This window comes from Henckelia pumila, chromosome 1 (assembly GCF_033568475.1).
Source record: "Henckelia pumila isolate YLH828 chromosome 1, ASM3356847v2, whole genome shotgun sequence".
Classification (NCBI taxonomy): domain Eukaryota; kingdom Viridiplantae; phylum Streptophyta; class Magnoliopsida; order Lamiales; family Gesneriaceae; genus Henckelia; species Henckelia pumila.
Window position 1 is genome coordinate 82,306,811 of NC_133120.1, and position 17,334 is coordinate 82,324,144.

Genomic DNA, 17,334 nt, shown 5'->3' on the forward strand with positions numbered 1-17,334 from the left:
AGCATTGTTCTTCCACCGAGTGTTACCTTAGAGTGGAGTGAGAATTACCTTCGGGGGAGCAACATCAGTGGATCCCACGTTATTTCACGTGTGATCCACCTAGGATTGACGGCTGTGCTCTGCCTTCCTAAAGCTTGTTCAATGGCCTTTTCAGCTTGTTTTTCTGATAATGATTGAGTAAATTCAATATCTAATCAAGAAAATCGAATTCCACCTTCCTGTCGTACGGTGGTCATTTGAGTGTGGCAAGCCACATGTCAGCTTGAGTTACTGTTGAATCCGTTGGTAACCACGTAATTCATTTCATACAGTTTGGTTCTCAAGAGTGGTAGGAACTACGTATCCAAGATTGATGAAACATAAGTTTTAGTGCACGAGACCATTCAATCAAAGAATATCAGCACATGATTTAACAACATACATAGGAGTAAGTGATCTTTCACCAGATCACAACAAATCTAAGCCAAGAATGTGTTTGGAGGTTCAGGTTTGAGCAAAACATAAACAAACGAAAAAAATTAAGATACATACACAACCTTTTTTCCGTGGAATTAGCGACCTTTGGGATTCATTATCTGAGAAAAAACTGCACTTGGCGTCAACCCATCTGAGTCTTCGCTGGCAAGGCTGCGTCCACCGATGCTCATTGACAATCCACTGCTTTTTGAATCCGTTATGTTTCCATCAAAACCTGGGGATGAGTCAGTAGTATTCTTCACGTCAAACGATTCACTTTCCTCTGCACTTTCCTGAAGTTGCAGAGCGAACTCAAGGTTCCACAACACATCGCCCATGGAAGGTCTCTCAGTTCCAACATCAGACACACACTTGACCGCAGTCTCAGCAAATTTTTTAAAGCATTCCGGTGCAATCTTACCCTTAAGATAAGGATCACTAATCTGGTCAAGAATTCCCTTCTTATGACAATGCAGTGCCCACTCAGCTAAGCTAACTTGTTCTTTGGGGAGAGTAGGGTTTAGTGCCGGCCTAGCGCATAAGATTTCAAAAAGTACAACTCCGTATGAGTATACATCGGATTTTTCAGTCAATTGCTGCCTTCTGAAATACTCTGGATCCAGATAACCGAAACTACCCTTCACCACTGTGCTGACATGCGTGTGATCCAGTGAGGGACCTGTTTTCGACAGCCCAAAATCTGAAACTTTTGCCACCCACTTCTCATCCAAGAGAATGTTTGTTGTCTTGACATCACGATGGATGATGGTGTGTTTTGCACCGGTGTGCAGATAATGCAAACCACGGGCAGCACCAATACAAATCTCAAGCCTCTGCTTCCATGGCAATGGCGGTTTTTGAGTCTTGTAAAGATGCTCCCTGAGAGTTCCATAAGCCATATAATCATATACAAGAATCATTTCACAGTTCTCTTCGCAATACCCAATCAAAGATACAAGGTGACGGTGGCGAAGTTTAGAGAGCATTTCAATCTCAGTTTGGAATTCATGCACTCCTTGTTCAGAGAGTGGGTTCCCACGCTTAATTGCAACTTTTGTGCCGCTGTCAATCTCTCCACGATAAACTTTACCAAAACCTCCAACCCCGAGGAGAAGAGCCTCATCGAAGCCATTTGTTGCAGCCTTGATCTCAGAAAATGAAAAGTGACGACAAAGGTTTGATGGAAGTGAGGAAGCATAACTTCCAGTGGTGTTTGTCTTCGCAGATCCGGAAGAATGTGAATTTCCATACAAAGATAGCGGAAGCCAGCCATCACTAGTGCTTGGATCCTTTCCGTGCTTTTGGCGTTGGCGGGAAACAATACATATAATCAAACCGACAACAAGAAGTGCAACAATTCCTCCACCAACACCTCCTCCGATAGCTGCTTTGTTACTTTTAGATTGAACAGATCCAGATGATCCCTCAGCATCAACTATTGGTTGTGGGAGGGGAGTTGGATTCGGGCCAGCAAGATTCCCATGGGTATCATTTATTTTGAATATCTCAAGACCGTTCAAAATAGCATCATAGAACTGGGGTTTTGAGGAAGTATAAGGGTGTAGATCGAGCCAGAGATCCTGCATTGGTGGTCCAGTGGGAACAAAAACCACATAATCCTTGTGAACAGGGACACCGTTGCTACCTGCCATGGCAATAACATCTGCACCCTGTACTGCAGTCTGATTATTCATGAAGACATTGAAGACTCTTTGGTTTACTTTGTAAATAACATCCGTTATCTCACAGAAGTGGAGTCTAACCAGATAAGAAAAGCCGGAGTCAACAAGGAAAAGCCAAGTTAGATTGTAGTTTAGGTTTACAGAAGCATTTGGACCCATTGATCTCAAAGTAGTGTACACATCAAGTGGGGCAGTGTAGGTTGGCGATCCTGGAGGATAGCTAACCGTCACATTTGGGTCAGGGACCTCGGTAACTCCATTGGCCGCACTAAATATGTAACTCGAATCATCACGCCACGACCTGTGGAGGCCAGTATCTTTGGAGGGTGAAATGTCGTTTCCACCCACATTTAGCCGATATAAATTCTCTAGAGCCGTAGTGTTGTCAATAGTGAATCCAGTGGATTGACCAACAACAATATCCGTTCCATCTGAACTATATATATCAGGGTGCGAAACAACCTCGATCCCATTCACGAATGCATATGAGTTAGCAGTATCACGGGATGGCATGAATGTCACATTCAATACCTCAGATGGGACATTAACAGAGAACTCCTTCATCATATAATCATAATTCAAGGCCTCCGTGGTTTGAGCTGCGCTAAAATTCTTCATAAGAGTATAGGGTCCACAAGTCACCGAGAACACACCATTGACAGCATTAAATCCAACGTAGGCTGCGGGATAGAAATACAAACGAAGAAACTTACGGCCCGGTGCCACAGGGAAACTGTAAGTGAAATCCGATTGGAATATTCGAGCTGTCATGTAAGGTACTTGGGGTACGGAGGGTTTTTGTGTGGCCGCGGTGGCGGTTAAAGAGTTGCTGCTCGTTAACATGAACTTCGAGCCAATATCTGACGTCCATTTCCGACCATCCAAGTCGGTAGAGTCGGGAGGACCTCCACAGCTCATGAAAATCTTCTCTGTTGGTACATAATCGACGGCCGATATCACAAATGCAAGCAGCAAAAAACTAAGGGCCGCTAAGAGCCAAGGACTATTGCGGATCCTCATCGAGGACTGATACAGATAAGATAACCCCTGCAAATCCAACAAACGAACATATAATCAGCAATTAGAATTAAGTAACTAAGAAAAATTCAGAAAATCCACAATATCGTCCTTCAATCAGTACCATAACTTCACAAGAAAATTAAAAGTTAAATCTTTAAAAAAAATCAATGAACGAGGCATTTTTAACTATAAAGCTTTGATACATAATATCCTCCAACGCAATCCTTTGTACAATGAATTAAAGCTCACAAATCTAAATAAAACAACCGAACTCACAACCTAAACATTCCTCAGCTAATATAGAATCCCTCCCAATACAGAGATCTGCTAGTAGCTAAGAATGCCGCAGCAATCGAACAGAATTTTGCAGATCCATCACAAAACACGAATCTAATCAAACAACTAAAACACAGCAAGAGGAGTACCTGAAACGAAACAGCAGCAGCAGCAGCACTTGAAGATGAAATTGAAAGAAAATCCTTGCTTGTATTGCAGTTGAATAGCAATTTTTTTATTTTTATTTTTTTTGTAAAAAAAAAAAACAGAGAGAAATGTAGTGAGAAAGTCTCCCTCTCTCTCTCTGTCTAAAATATTAGACAGCAAACGAACGACGGGATCAGTGGAGGTTCATTTCATTATTATATTACTTTATACACATTTATTTATTTTATTTATTCACACCGTTGCGAAAGGATCTGACTATAGAAATAAATAAATAAATAATAATAATAATTCATGACAGGCAGGCAGGTTGCCTGTGATTTCATTTTTCAACTAACCCAATGAATCATGCACCCAACTTGAAGAACTAAATTGCATTTAGATTTCTGTAAATTTTTAAAATATTTCCAATCCCATACTTGCATTTATTGATACTATATATTACCATGCCTTTCGAATTTTTAGCAATTACTATATATTAGAAGTTGATGATTGTGGTGTGATAGAAAGTCAAAAGGTTAAGTTTAATTTAATACTCAAATCTGTGAGATATGGACAGTTGTTGGGTTTAGTAGTGTTGTTTTTCCTGACGTTTACCGAGTGTAAACCCATGTTTTGGTTCAGGTCAAAATAAAAATATGACATCTACATAAATATATTATATATCTATGATATAATGTATAATAGCTGATTGATTGGTAATGTTAATTTTTTTTTTTTTATTATTTTAATTGAATAACGCGTCAAGAATATAGGAAAAAGAGGAGGCGCACATTCTATGCGAACCCGTGGGGCCCAAGTCCGACCAATGCCAACTAGAATAGAGTTAACGTTATCTGTCACTGGGCCTGCTTCCGGGTCGGTTCAACAAAGCCCAGCCCACAGATTTTACAACTTCACGCGTCCTAAAAGATATTGCATTTCCACGCTTACGGTCTAAAAACAATCATGTTAGCTAAGAACAGGGTATATGCTTGCTTTGTCTTGTTATTATAATACACGTGTGTATAAAGGATTGCTGATGTTTATGCTCAGAAAATAAAAACTCGTGAATAAAAATTTTTTTTGGGCAGTCTCACGTGTCGGTTGGATAAAATTTCTATGAGTTATATATATGGATTTGAACAATCATTTTTCTTCAGTTAGCTTTTGGGTTGAGTTCATTTCAAATTCATAATTTTAATATAGTATCGGAGATCAAACTCATATTTATATGTTGGATAATCCAGTTGGGCTACTAGCTTTTGGGATGGACTCGAACAATCCTCGCTCTTGAACTATGTTTTGGAGTTGAGTTGGACTCAAACCCATAATTTCAACAAAAGTGAAGAATTTGTTACAAATTATGTTTCAAAACATCATTTTAAACTTGATATCTTGTGTCAGATTAGTTTCACGTGGTAAGTTCAATCTCAAAAACTAGTTCACAATCTCAAAAACTAGTTCAGATAGATTGTCTAAGTTCATGTATATAACTCCCAAGGACTTTATTTGAGATTTTATCCTGCCGATCTTAGACGTCTTAATACACTCATGATTGTCCAAGTCGCTATGTATTAAAAGAAAATTTTATCTAACGAGAACTAAATTCTATATTAAATTTTAATATGTATGCGTCCCACGCGCATTGTCACATGCTGAAAGAAATAGTAATTACGAATTATGGATGAATAAAAAAGAATAATGTGGTCTACTAGCTAGTGGTACTAGAATGATAAAAGAGAGATCAAAAGGCGGAGGAGAATGGAGATATTGACAATATGAATGGAATTATAAGTATACAGCCCCACACGTAGATGTACGCATGGATTCAGCGTTTGATTACAGTGAGTTTGGAGAGAAGAGCAGCAGCTTGATCCGCACCCAACAAAAAATAAGGATGCCTTAGAGCAGCTGCGGCCGATAGACGCCCCCGCCTCAAGAAACTTCTTGGAGTTATCAGTTTCGTGGCCAAATCCCAGCCTCGCCCCGAGTCGAGATCGAGTATGGAGAGGTCGGCCCTCGTCCTACTCTTCTCCCTCCATCTATTCAAGTCATATCCCACTCCCTTCAATTCCAAGTTAAAGTTCTTCAATCCCGCTTTGGACCTTAAGCTTGGTATTGCCATTTGCACCAACACTATGCCCGCCGAGTACATGTCGAATAGATCAGGGCTGTTGAGTTGCCACAAGAACGGGGATATCAGCGCAGCGATGGGCTCCGGCGGTGGTCTCGGGGTTTCTTCAGGCATTACATAAAGTTCGGGTGGACAGTAATCGGGGTCTAGCAGGCCACGGTCGGGGACATAGTTTTTCCCGATTCGTAGGTCTGTTGCTGCACCGAAGTCTATGAGTTTTATTCGTCCGTTTTTCGTGACAACCAAGTTGGATGGCTTTACGTCTCGATGAACGATCCCCGTGTCATGGATTTTCTTGAGGGAACTAATGATCTGGCGCATTATTTGCTTGATGATCAAAGCATTGCGTTCAATGGGCTCTAGCCCTTGCAGCTTGCGACCAAACACCACAGACTCTAAATTCAACGGGAACCCGCGAGCGTTCATGTAATCGGCGAGGTCTAGATCACCCTGAACCAATGCAAATTCAAAACATGAAAAAAATGTAACCAAATCTTGAGTTCATAAAACAAGCGAGCTATCATGTGTTTCTATGAATCAAGTACCTCAAATTTCCAGACAAGCCATTTCTCACCCTTTGTATACATAGTATCAGTTTTATCTGATACAAAGCTGCCCAGAAACTCAGCGCATGTATCTGGAGCTGCTCTCGACAGTCTGTAATTGAACCACTCCTCATAATCCCCACACTCCACCGCACCTTGAACTCCAATCTTTACCTATACGCTACACCCATATCAGCATACATCTTATCTGCATTATCTCCAAGGCCAAGAGCAACGCACGCACCCATAAAAGAAATGCGTATGTAAAATATGCTACATAGAATTAATGGGCAAACCTGCTTGAGAATAACCTTATCTTTAAGCCCTTGTTTTAGCTGAACAGATTTCGCACCTGCTCGTTTCGTCACACTTTGATCCACATCGACGTTCTTGGGAACGATCAGTCCAGAGTAAACAACACCGAACGACCCTTCACCCAATCTATCAGCAACCAAAAAATCCCTTCTCTTTAGATTCCTTCTCCCGAGTAAAATGTCCAATCCCAGTTGCAGAGGAGCGAAAATATACGCATCAATAGCCCCCATAAGAACTCCGGGCCTAGCAGTCAGGTATATCCAAACAAGACCAGAAAGGATCAAAATCTCCCATTTTTGAACTTCTGGCAGCTCCCCGACAGCACTTTGGAGTTGCTGGAAAGCAGTAAATCGGTCCAAATGAAGGGAATCGTTTGACAAGCTCTGAGAAATGTCATCAAGAAAAGAGTTGCATTTGATGGAATTCCTTTTACAGGGCAGTGAAGTGGGGGTTTTGAAGAAGTAAATGGATGGTTTGGAGTAATGGGCAAATGAAGTTACAGGCGGGGACAGAAGTGAAGCCATCACCAATGGCTCTCCCGGAACGAAGCAAGGTTTGAAGATGGGACTGCGTCGCGTCATTCAAAGGTTTATCCATAATTACCATACATATGTGGAGCGAAAGGAAACAACGATGCATATCATTAATTTTTCACAATTCCCACTTAAATACGTTTTTACCTTCTATGTATCTTTTTATATATCAGTGTTCTAAAAAAAAACTTAATTAAGTTTCGCTTAATTTTGTTTAAATTTGAAGGTTCATCAAAACGTCTCACTTTGGCTAAAATTGATAAAAAAAAATGAATATACATAAGTTGACCATGTCAAGTATTATTAAATACGCTTAAATATAATTTTTTAAAAATCAAAATTGATTAATAAAAGGAGAATAGATCATAAATTAGCGATTTTATTAGTGAGTGATCGTTAGCAATGTTAGAAATGTACAATATTGTATGATTAAAGTGTAGCGATGATGTGAATGAAGTACATATTGAGGGATTTTACAGCCAATGTTTTAAATTAGACCAATTAATTTAGTTTATGTTCGATAACACGAGATATGAAATGAACGATAAAATAAATTGAATTAAAATCTCACAAACAATTAATGCATTACATTTGAACTTATTATATTTATTCATTATTTACTCAGTTAATTTGTTTGAGATGACTATAATTATAGTTTAAATTAATTTAAGCTTAAAAAACTTGAAGCTTGGCTCCCACGCTTTGAAACGTTTCACGCTTTTTAGAACCTTGGTATATATACCCTCCGACGTAGGAAATGCTTATGAGTTACGAGGTTTTCGATTTGGATCGATAAAATTTTACTTCGTCTGTCCCGATTACATAGTCATATTTTGTTTTTCACACATATTGATAAAAATTTATTGGAAAAACAAATTTTATATAAACTTTCTATTTTATCCCTATTTAATGTATAAAAAATGATTGCACAATTTTTAAGGTTTAGTTAATAAAGATATATTAGTAAAGAAGTGTAAAAAAATATTATTAAATGTGGTATATGACTATATATTTGGGACAAAAAAAAACGTGAACAATATAATTTAGACGGATAAAGTATTCAAATTCGAAGTTACTGAGATTGAGTCAAAGTAGAAAATGTTCAAATTTTTTCCAAATCAAGCTCGAGATAAAATTGTTTCATTTAGTAGTTTGCGAGTTTTTTTATTAATATAATATAATATAATTAGAATCAACTTTTTTTTAAAAAAATTTTACCATTATACTAAATAAACATGTAAATTGATTCTATTCATAAATACTTTTAATATTTTTCTCAACTAACAATTATATATAAAATAAATAACTTTTAAATTTATACATTATTTTATAAATAAAAAGAATCATAAATAAAAAAACCATAAGTATACTAACTAATATAACGATAAATTTATTATATTATTTTATACATATGCATCATATGTGAACGATTATACAAATATTTATAAAGTTCGAATCTTTCGAACACCATGATTAGTTATTCGGACGTACAAGGGATGGGGAACTATATAATAGAGTCTAGACAATCTTGAACTCAACTACATACAAGTGTTTCGAATGTATAGAAAAAATTTGCTCGATATTGTAAAGTGGTTTCCGATTTTGAAGTTTGGTCCACATCATTATGTGGTGTTTTTTTTTTTTTTACGAGACATTACGTGGTGTTTTTTAATCATTTTTTTTGTAAAGCACAGTGAAGAAATATATATATAAATATATATATATATATATTTATATTTAAACGTTTTCCTTATTTTGAGCTCGATTGATGGCTGAATCCATGCCAATGTGCTCTTTTTGCTTGGTTACACTCGATCGGGGACAGCTTTATTATGTTGAACGTTGAATACATAAAATCAAAAGACGATAAAATAATAAAATTGTGACTCTGTAAAGATTGAAAAAAAATGGAGAAATTATTTATATATAAATATTAACGGGTAAGAAAGCCAGAACATCTTCTGCGATCTGCATATATATTAAATATTTTTTTAAAAAATAATTTTTATATTTTTATTTTAAAAAATAATTATATCGTACATATCTTACTAAAAAAAATGTCTTCTCACAGCTAAGCCTCAGCTATGATAATAAAATCGATATATATTTATGGTAATTATAGTGTAACATAGTTCGCATATATGAATATTACTTATAATTAATTAAACCAATTGGAGCGCTGATGTTTTAAATTAGGAAGCTGATGCTTTAGTTGCGTCATAAATAGTAGCCGTTAGTCCGCCACATCTTTTCAAATTCAAATCCTATCCCCACTCCACTCCACTCCCAAGAATCTCTTCAAATTAAAAAAAGCCTTCCACAATCCTTAATTTCACACATAAAACATCTCGTCATATATCATCGTCGCCGCCATCGATATGTCAGTTCAATCTCCGGATTCCGGCCGCCACCTGAAAATTAGCAGCAACCGCAAAGCTCTGCAGCCTAAGATCGACCCATTCCCTAATGCCCTCAACAATATTGTTACTAACAGTACTGATGTGAAGTCGAAGTGTACGTTATACGTCGACATCTCGAACAAGGAGAACATCCATCCCATGATCCAATCCTTCGAAACCTCGCTTGCCCAGGAGCTCAGCGCCATCCGTGAGAAGCTAGAGAGATTGAGGATCGACAGGGAAAACACCGATGAAGTCCTGAGGCAGAGGATGACGAAGCTGGATTCCCACATGAAGGAGATTCTTAATAGATGGGAAGACCAGAAGCAGCTGGAGATGGAGGTCGATCGGTTGTACCGTTTGAAAGAGATCAGATTATCTTGCATGGTCAGAAATTTTTTTTTCCCCCCTTGAATAGTTTTATGGGTGTCATGTGTTAAATTATGGAATCGAGCCTAACTCAATCCCAAAAGATGATTTAAAGTCCATATATATATATATATATACAATTGGAATCACTGAGTTTTGAAATTGTAGTGATACTTTGTTTCTTTGGTTTATGTTTATAGAGAGTGTCTCCAGTTAAATCACTGAGAGAAAAGGAACAAGAGAAGGTGTCAAAGGAAAGTCGAGCAAAGGCAAGTGAAAAAACCGAGAAATGCTTACTAAAATCTCTTTTAAACACTGCTTTAAATTTGTAAATAATCTGATTCGAGTTTACGAGATAATGGTGATTTTAAGTTGCGTGAATTTGGTTTATTTACAGGAGAATGGAAGGGAGGAGGAGAAATCAGATGAAATCCCATCGCATAGTGGAATTGGGAAATGAGTTTATTATTTGTAGCCATTTTCTCCACATGATTCTTTATGCTATACCACAAGTTAAGTCTGTAATGCTTCCTTGCCTTTATTTAATGAATATAAATATATGCTGCGGCTTTTAGGATTCTGTTTCTTGAAAATATTATTACATACATATATTATTACGAGACAGATGTATGCAAACATTTTCACTCATAGTTGTATAGTAAAATCGATTTGGCATGAAAACAGGAACAATTCCAAGCGTTCAAATGATATAATACTAGTGCTTTTGGCATCGTTACATACTAAATTTTTTGTTGTGTTTGATAATTTTGTGTAAAAAAATATATGTTCTCTGTTTTAAAGAAAATTACTTTTTTGTTCTAATATGTTTGTCTCTTTACGATTTTAATCTTTTATGTTATTAAATTTCAGTTTTAGTCTGTTATTTTTTTATTGCAGGTTCAGTTATTTTCTATCTTCACGCTAACATGCAACCAATGTAGTGCTGATATCATGTGCATAGCGACCATCAGCACTTCCAATGAAAATGACTAAAATCAAATAGAAATGCGACAAATATATAAAAAATCAAAATCGCAAAGTAGCAAAATTATGAAATCAAAATGTAGTCTTTCTATTATTTTATAGGATATGATACTTATAGATTAGATTCAATTTTATTCAAGTAGCTGAACTTTGATATATAGTAGAGAAAAGTTGAAGAAAAAATCGGAAGATTGAAAGATATACGAAAATTACTAATAAATAAGCACTAGCAAGATAAGATAACAAATATAATTAAAGCTAGGTAAAACAGTGAACAAATTTTGATGTCACATTAACATACAAAAGTTAGTTAATATAAGTCGTTCAAGTTTATGCATAGTATAAATATGGATAGATAATTGCCCCATGTCCATGGAAAAATGAGGGATATAGACTTGGTCTTGTTTTTAATTCAATAGATAGACCTCTGATCGAAAAGACTATATTGCCCCTGCTTTAAGTGTTTTTTCTTTCCTCATTCTCTTCTTTCACGTCTCTGCGTTGTTGTTTTTTTTCTGGCTTCTTTTCTCACTCTCCTTCCTCATTTTTCCTCTTTTTTTTTTTTTTTATTCACCAAGCGGTCGACCGCCTTGGGAAAGCGGTCGACCAAGGCTTGGGCTTGGTCGACCGCTTTGACAGCTTGGTCGACCGCTTGGGTCGACCAAGCCTGGGTTGGCTTGGGTCAACCCAAACCATTGTATATATATTTTATTATATAGTATTATTATCAAAAATATTGGTGGTCTAATGATTAGAGTTCAGGAGAAGAGAGGAGAGAGGAGAGTCAGGTTCGAATCCTGAAAAGGAGAGAGGGAAGGGAGAGAGGAGGAAAAATGAGTGTTGGAAATAATTTTTTTTTCAAAATAAAAAAAAAGACCAAACTATCCTTAATTGAGACCCTGTGACTGAATTAAAAAACCAAGAGTTTCTTTTATTGAATTGAAAACAAGACCAAATCTATATATTTAAATGGCCCCATGTCCATGCATCTCCATCCGATTTTTTTTTTTTTTTTTTGGGCATAGTTACTAAATAAAATTTACAAATTTCTGATTATTAACAATTTTTTTAGATTGTTTTTACATAAATTTAATTTTTAGAATCAGGAAGACTGTGCATCTGAGCACAATGTCGCAAGACTTTTGTGTAGAATAAGACTGGTAATTATCTAGGGACAAACTCAAAGAATTCTCGTCAGACAAGAAAGCATAAAGTTCTTAAAAACATGCACCGGTTTATTTTCCAGTTTTCTTCGCTCTATTCTCGCTTCAAGTAAAGCATTATTCCTTTTCAAATCAGTCATTATTTGTAATTGTTAATCGATATTATTCAAAAAAAAATCCCAATCCAAGTACATTACAATAATGGTTGCCCTGTGTTTTATAAGGTTTTCATACAAGTTGTGGTTCATTAAAATTTTCCCTAATCAAATGCTAATTTTGCAAGAGAAAAAAAATACATCTTTTATATGGTTTGATGCGAATATTATAATATGGACAAAGAAGTAGATTTTTCCAAGTGGAATTACACAGTGAATAGTGTCTAGAAACACTTAAAAAGTGCTTTTCAGATTTTTTTATTTTTATTTTAACAAAAGTTTGGTAATTAAATGAAGGTGCAAAAAGCAAAAATACATTAATGCAAGTTCGGGTATCAACACATTATGCCAAATTTCATTAAAATAAGTGTTTCAAAAAACTCGCTTAAATTTTAATGTGTTTAAACTCGATTATGTCAAATAAGAGTATTAAAAGTATAATAATAAATTATTAAATGTTTTTTTTTATTTTTACAAATATACATAATAAATGAAAACAAATTAAAATTCAAGTGCATTTATTTACATTTTGGTGCGCTTCGTGCATTTTAGAATTATATATATATATAGAGTTTTGTTATGCTGCCCACCAACCATGCCAACCTTTGTGCCCACCATGTGCAATAGTTGAGTGTTTTATATATGGTGGGCACAGAGGTTGACATGGTTGGTGGGCAGCATAGCAAAAAATTCATATATATATATATATGTTGATGTATTAATTTGTGTCCCACATCGGTTGGATACAAGTCAATATTCTGAGAGTTTAATATATAGACTTGGACAATCCTCTTCTGAGTAACGTTTAAATAGATTTCTTAACATATATATATATTTAGAAATATTTTTATTACTATATTAGAATATCTAATAATGTTGGAATATGAGGGAAAAACAAAAAACTAGTTTAGATGGAGCAAAGACCAACGGAGAAGTATGGGGACGTGCTTTTGCAATTGAATGAAATGTACAAAAAGCAGAAAGGTATTAATGTGAATTTTAAAAATCAAAATTTAATGAAATTAATGACAATATGCATAATTTTCAAAGCGCATCTTTCTCAAGATATATAAATCACGCACACACACCACCCTCTCACAAATCTCAGTGGATGTGAAGAATTCGGATTCTGAAAATGAAAATGGAAGCTAGTAGTCTGAGGAGGTTCGGGGATGAATACAGCACGCTGGTGGATCAATACGAGCGGCGTTCCTTTGAGGTGCAGCTGAACCAAGCCATTCTGGGGCGTAGCCTTTCCCAGCCCGCCGCTCAGCTCTGCCTGGTTTCGAAGCCAAAAGCCCGAGAGTCCGGTTTCCGGAAGGTGATTAAGAAGATGTTGGGACCAATTCTTGGAAAGAAATCGAGTCCAAGCAAAAATGCTCCCCCGAATCCGGACCCTTTCTTCTGGAAAACATGCAGCAGATCATTAAGGGTCTGATTCAGGCATCCGGCCGCCGTCAGTGTGTATGGAAAGATCAGATTTTGTGGTCTCATTTTGTTGTAATCTATTACAAATAACCATCCAAAGAATCTTTGTAACTGGTATTTTTCCCCATTTCAGTGTTCTTATCCTTCTTGCATGGCCTTGCATATCCCACCCCAAGAAAAAAGAGTAGGTTTTATTATTTAATATCTCATTTTCTCCTCTGATATACATACATTATTATAGGATATAATAATTAGTTTGGTTGCTACCAGCGACTGCTAATTAAATATACACCCAATATCTGCATTGTGAGTAATGGTGGGACAAAATAGTCAAATTTATCGAGTAAATGCATGGCGATACGTTACTCTAGGGATTAATGATGATGATGACAAGAAATTAATGGGGGTAGATTATATTCTCTCTTCGAAAACAAAATCTTATCTTAATTTCCCTCAGCCGGATTTTTCCTTGATTTCTCTAGTTTTACATAAATAACGAGATATCTATGCACGGCTCATGTACTGTCCAGTTCTGGTATCTATCAAAATTTCCTGGCCTTTGTCTATGAACAAAGGGACTGTAACCACAGCACCGGTATCAAGAGTCGCGGGTTTGGATCCACCTGCAATCCCCAAAAACAAACAACGAATACGTATGAAGCATTTAGAGTAAAGAACACTAGAACAACACACAAATTACTTTTAAATACCAAGAAAGCGTGCATCTAGTAGCAAGTACCTTGGGCTGTATCACCTCTGAGTCCAGGATCAGCTGCGACCACAGTTAACTTCACCGTGATAGGGAGCTCGAAATCAATAACCTTCAACAAGCAATGATAATTCATTATTTGTGTTTTGTAGCTTTTTGAATCTCGGATAACAAAAGTAAAACAGTTGACCGCTGTAAAATACCTTGCTATTCCAGAAAAGCAAATTGCAGTCCATGCCTTCCTTTAGCCACTTTGATTTATCCCCAACATCTGCCTCATCCAGACGGAATTCCTCGTATGTCGTCTGGAATGAATTCCATGCGTTTCATCAATCACACTACCCAAAAAGTACCACAGCCCATGTGCCAATGAAGATTAGCGTTTAAAAGTCATCACCACATGCTTGTATGTCTCGTGAGTTCTAGCAACATTAGATGGTGTGGTTTCCAAAAGACGGGCATTGTATCAAATTTTAAGTAAATACTATACATTACGGAGCTTCTCCCTTGGTTCCTATGCTTTGTGGAGTTAGGAAGGTTGTTTGACAAACAAAAGTCCGGGATAGACAATTTGAGCAATGGATAAAAGGATCAGACTAAAAAATAAAATCAATTGTAAATTCCTTTATGATAATATATTAAATCAAACAGAAGGTGGGCATGCTTCCCTTGAAGCTAACAAGAGTGAAACTATTTTACCTATCATTTTGGACCCAAACTCAGAACTACATGTCGAGCCGAAGATGAGCATCTTCCTTGTCATAGTTAGATTTACTTGTTCAAACAGAGATTCTTGTCTCTAATTTGGATGGTGAAAAGCTGGATGAGAAAATTTTGAACACACCATTTGACGAAATTGAAAGTACTAGACAACTAACCAAGTCCATGAAGACATATTGAGTACCATCTTTGTAAGTGTATTGCTTGGTTTCTTTCAGTATATCTGCCGCTTCCAACTGTATAAAATCAGGGGGCTAAATAACATAAACAATAAATCAACTAACATGGAAAGCTCAAACTTAAATTTCCATGGAACAAAATATTTTCTGGCTTGATGTAAATGATGTTTATTAGAATCCAATCACCGGGAAATTTGACTTCCCCAAACATGTAGGTCATATAATCCTATTGAAGTTTCAATCCCATAATCACATTGTTATGGTCCCAAATAAATTAGGCCGAGAAAGCCAATACAAATCACCAATATATCGAGTCAATACATTGTTGAGAGGGAACGGTGAGTACATATTTTCGGCTATTACTACCATGTGCTAGGGGCTAGGGAATTAAATTTTTCTCTCTTGTAAATGGTATTCATTGTTGAATCAACGCACTTTCAAGGTTCAAATGGTGTTTCAATAAGGAAATTCAGTGAGTAATTTTTTTTGTCACTTGTTTTTGAGTTGCTGGAGATTAGTGTTAGAAACGAGACTTGAACCTAACTCACCTCAAAAGCTAGCTCAAGAGGTGAGGTTTGCCCTTGTCAAGGTTCAAATGGTGTTTCAATAAGGAAATTCAGTGAGTAATTTTTTTTGTCACTTGTTTTTGAGTTGCTGGAGATTAGTGTTAGAAACGAAATTTGAACCTAACTCACCTCAAAAGCTAGCTCAAGAGGTGAGGTTTGCCCTTGTTCATATAAAGAGGGCCAGGTTATTTATCCAACCTATGTCAAAACTAGCTCAAGAGGTGAGGTATGCCCTTGTTCATATAAAAAGGGCCAGGTTATTTATCCAACCTATGTGGGACACAAATCAATACACCAACAATTAGGTTCCAACAAATACCAACCATAAATTAGACCTCCTCTACTTATAAAACTCCATTATGAATATGTACTCACATCCAATCTCAAAAGCGTTCACCACATGATATATATACTTTGATAGAGTAAACTAACAAGAAAGAATGAGAGTACAGAACAAACAACCATAAAGTAAATTACCTTACTTCCAGCTCTGAAAGTTCTTTCAACTTGGTTTCCTGTCACATAGTTGCGCAATGTGGTCCTCACGTACGCTGCGCCTTTACCAGGTTTGACATGGAGAAACTCTAAAAAATGCCCACATTCCAAATAAAAGATAACCAACAAAACTATGAATCAACCCAACCAAACCAGAATTATATACCAGAGAATTGTCAAGTAAAGAAAAGAAAGAAGTCAAATTGAAGGCAATGGGTTTACTCCATCCATTGAGTAATAAACAGAATTCAAAACCAAACGTAAGACAGGAGGAGAAAAAATTACCAAGAACCCGCCAAGGAGCTCCATCCACTTCAATGTTGAGGCCTACTTTGATGTCATTGCTGGACAACGCATATATTCCTGCAACCAAAATGAAAAGGATGAGATCATGGCTATAAAATGGGTAAAGAGAATAGTGGAAAAGCTTCCGCTTTAGCTTACTGGGAAATGCAAGTCGGCGGGAGGGGGTTCTGAGTTGATTGAGAAGGAAAGATGGGGGGGAGTTGGAGCAGAGAGACGAAGATAGTGGGCGGAAAGAATGGGGATTGAAAGTCGGGATTCCCGCCATGGCCGTGGCAGTGAAGTACCGAGGAGGTGAGCAGACAAATTCGCCGGCCGGCAGCCCTACCTGAGTTGGATAAGGCTGTGGGGGTTCAAAGTCGAATATCCAATATCTCTCACACTATATTTTTGCCCCTTTTTCGATTTTAGCCCTTTTCACAATTACATTTTTCACCTTTCTTCAAACTTTATCCCTTTTCATTATAACATTTTCACCTTCAATTCCGTGAGAGATTATATAATATGCCGCCTCCATTTTTCGGTAGACCTCCGTACGAACATCACGTTGTAAAACAAAAATAACTAAATATTAATGAGTTTACGTAGCTATTCGCGTGAACCTTTGGGGGAAAAAGAAATTTACTGAGTAGTCCACAATTTTTTCTTTTCAGTGAGATATTTGCATATATATTTGAAATATATACTATTTGGATACACGTGTTGTGTGTTTGTAAAATCTATTTTTAATTAAAAAAATGAATAAATGATGGAAAC

General features: G+C 36.6%; 4 protein-coding genes across 4 annotated transcripts; 1 reads left to right on the top strand and 3 right to left on the bottom strand.

Moving 5' to 3' along the window:
* Positions 1 to 382: 382 nt before the first annotated feature.
* Positions 383 to 3,789, bottom strand: LOC140880047 (receptor-like protein kinase FERONIA). Its single transcript, XM_073284135.1, has 2 exons — positions 3,584 to 3,789; positions 383 to 3,185 (listed from the first exon to the last, which is right to left on the bottom strand). The coding sequence occupies exon 2, from the start codon at positions 3,156 to 3,158 to the stop codon at positions 552 to 554; it is 2,607 nt and encodes an 868-aa protein (XP_073140236.1). The 5' UTR covers positions 3,159 to 3,185; positions 3,584 to 3,789; the 3' UTR covers positions 383 to 551.
* A 1,366-nt stretch (positions 3,790 to 5,155) lies between these two features.
* LOC140874738 (serine/threonine-protein kinase STN8, chloroplastic) lies at positions 5,156 to 7,322 on the bottom strand. Its single transcript, XM_073278105.1, has 3 exons — positions 6,557 to 7,322; positions 6,261 to 6,434; positions 5,156 to 6,165 (listed from the first exon to the last, which is right to left on the bottom strand). The coding sequence occupies exons 1-3, from the start codon at positions 7,154 to 7,156 to the stop codon at positions 5,410 to 5,412; spliced, it is 1,530 nt and encodes a 509-aa protein (XP_073134206.1). The 5' UTR covers positions 7,157 to 7,322; the 3' UTR covers positions 5,156 to 5,409.
* A 2,100-nt stretch (positions 7,323 to 9,422) lies between these two features.
* Positions 9,423 to 10,336, top strand: LOC140866403 (uncharacterized). Its single transcript, XM_073271388.1, has 3 exons — positions 9,423 to 9,894; positions 10,077 to 10,145; positions 10,274 to 10,336. Exons 1-3 carry the CDS (start codon positions 9,487 to 9,489, stop codon positions 10,334 to 10,336), a joined length of 540 nt encoding a protein of 179 aa, XP_073127489.1. The 5' UTR covers positions 9,423 to 9,486.
* A 3,657-nt stretch (positions 10,337 to 13,993) lies between these two features.
* Positions 13,994 to 16,982, bottom strand: LOC140875459 (uncharacterized). The gene is made up of 7 exons (XM_073279143.1): positions 16,720 to 16,982; positions 16,561 to 16,638; positions 16,258 to 16,364; positions 15,194 to 15,271; positions 14,519 to 14,620; positions 14,346 to 14,427; positions 13,994 to 14,229 (listed from the first exon to the last, which is right to left on the bottom strand). Exons 1-7 carry the CDS (start codon positions 16,844 to 16,846, stop codon positions 14,111 to 14,113), a joined length of 693 nt encoding a protein of 230 aa, XP_073135244.1. The 5' UTR covers positions 16,847 to 16,982; the 3' UTR covers positions 13,994 to 14,110.
* Between the last annotated feature and the right edge of the window lie 352 nt (positions 16,983 to 17,334).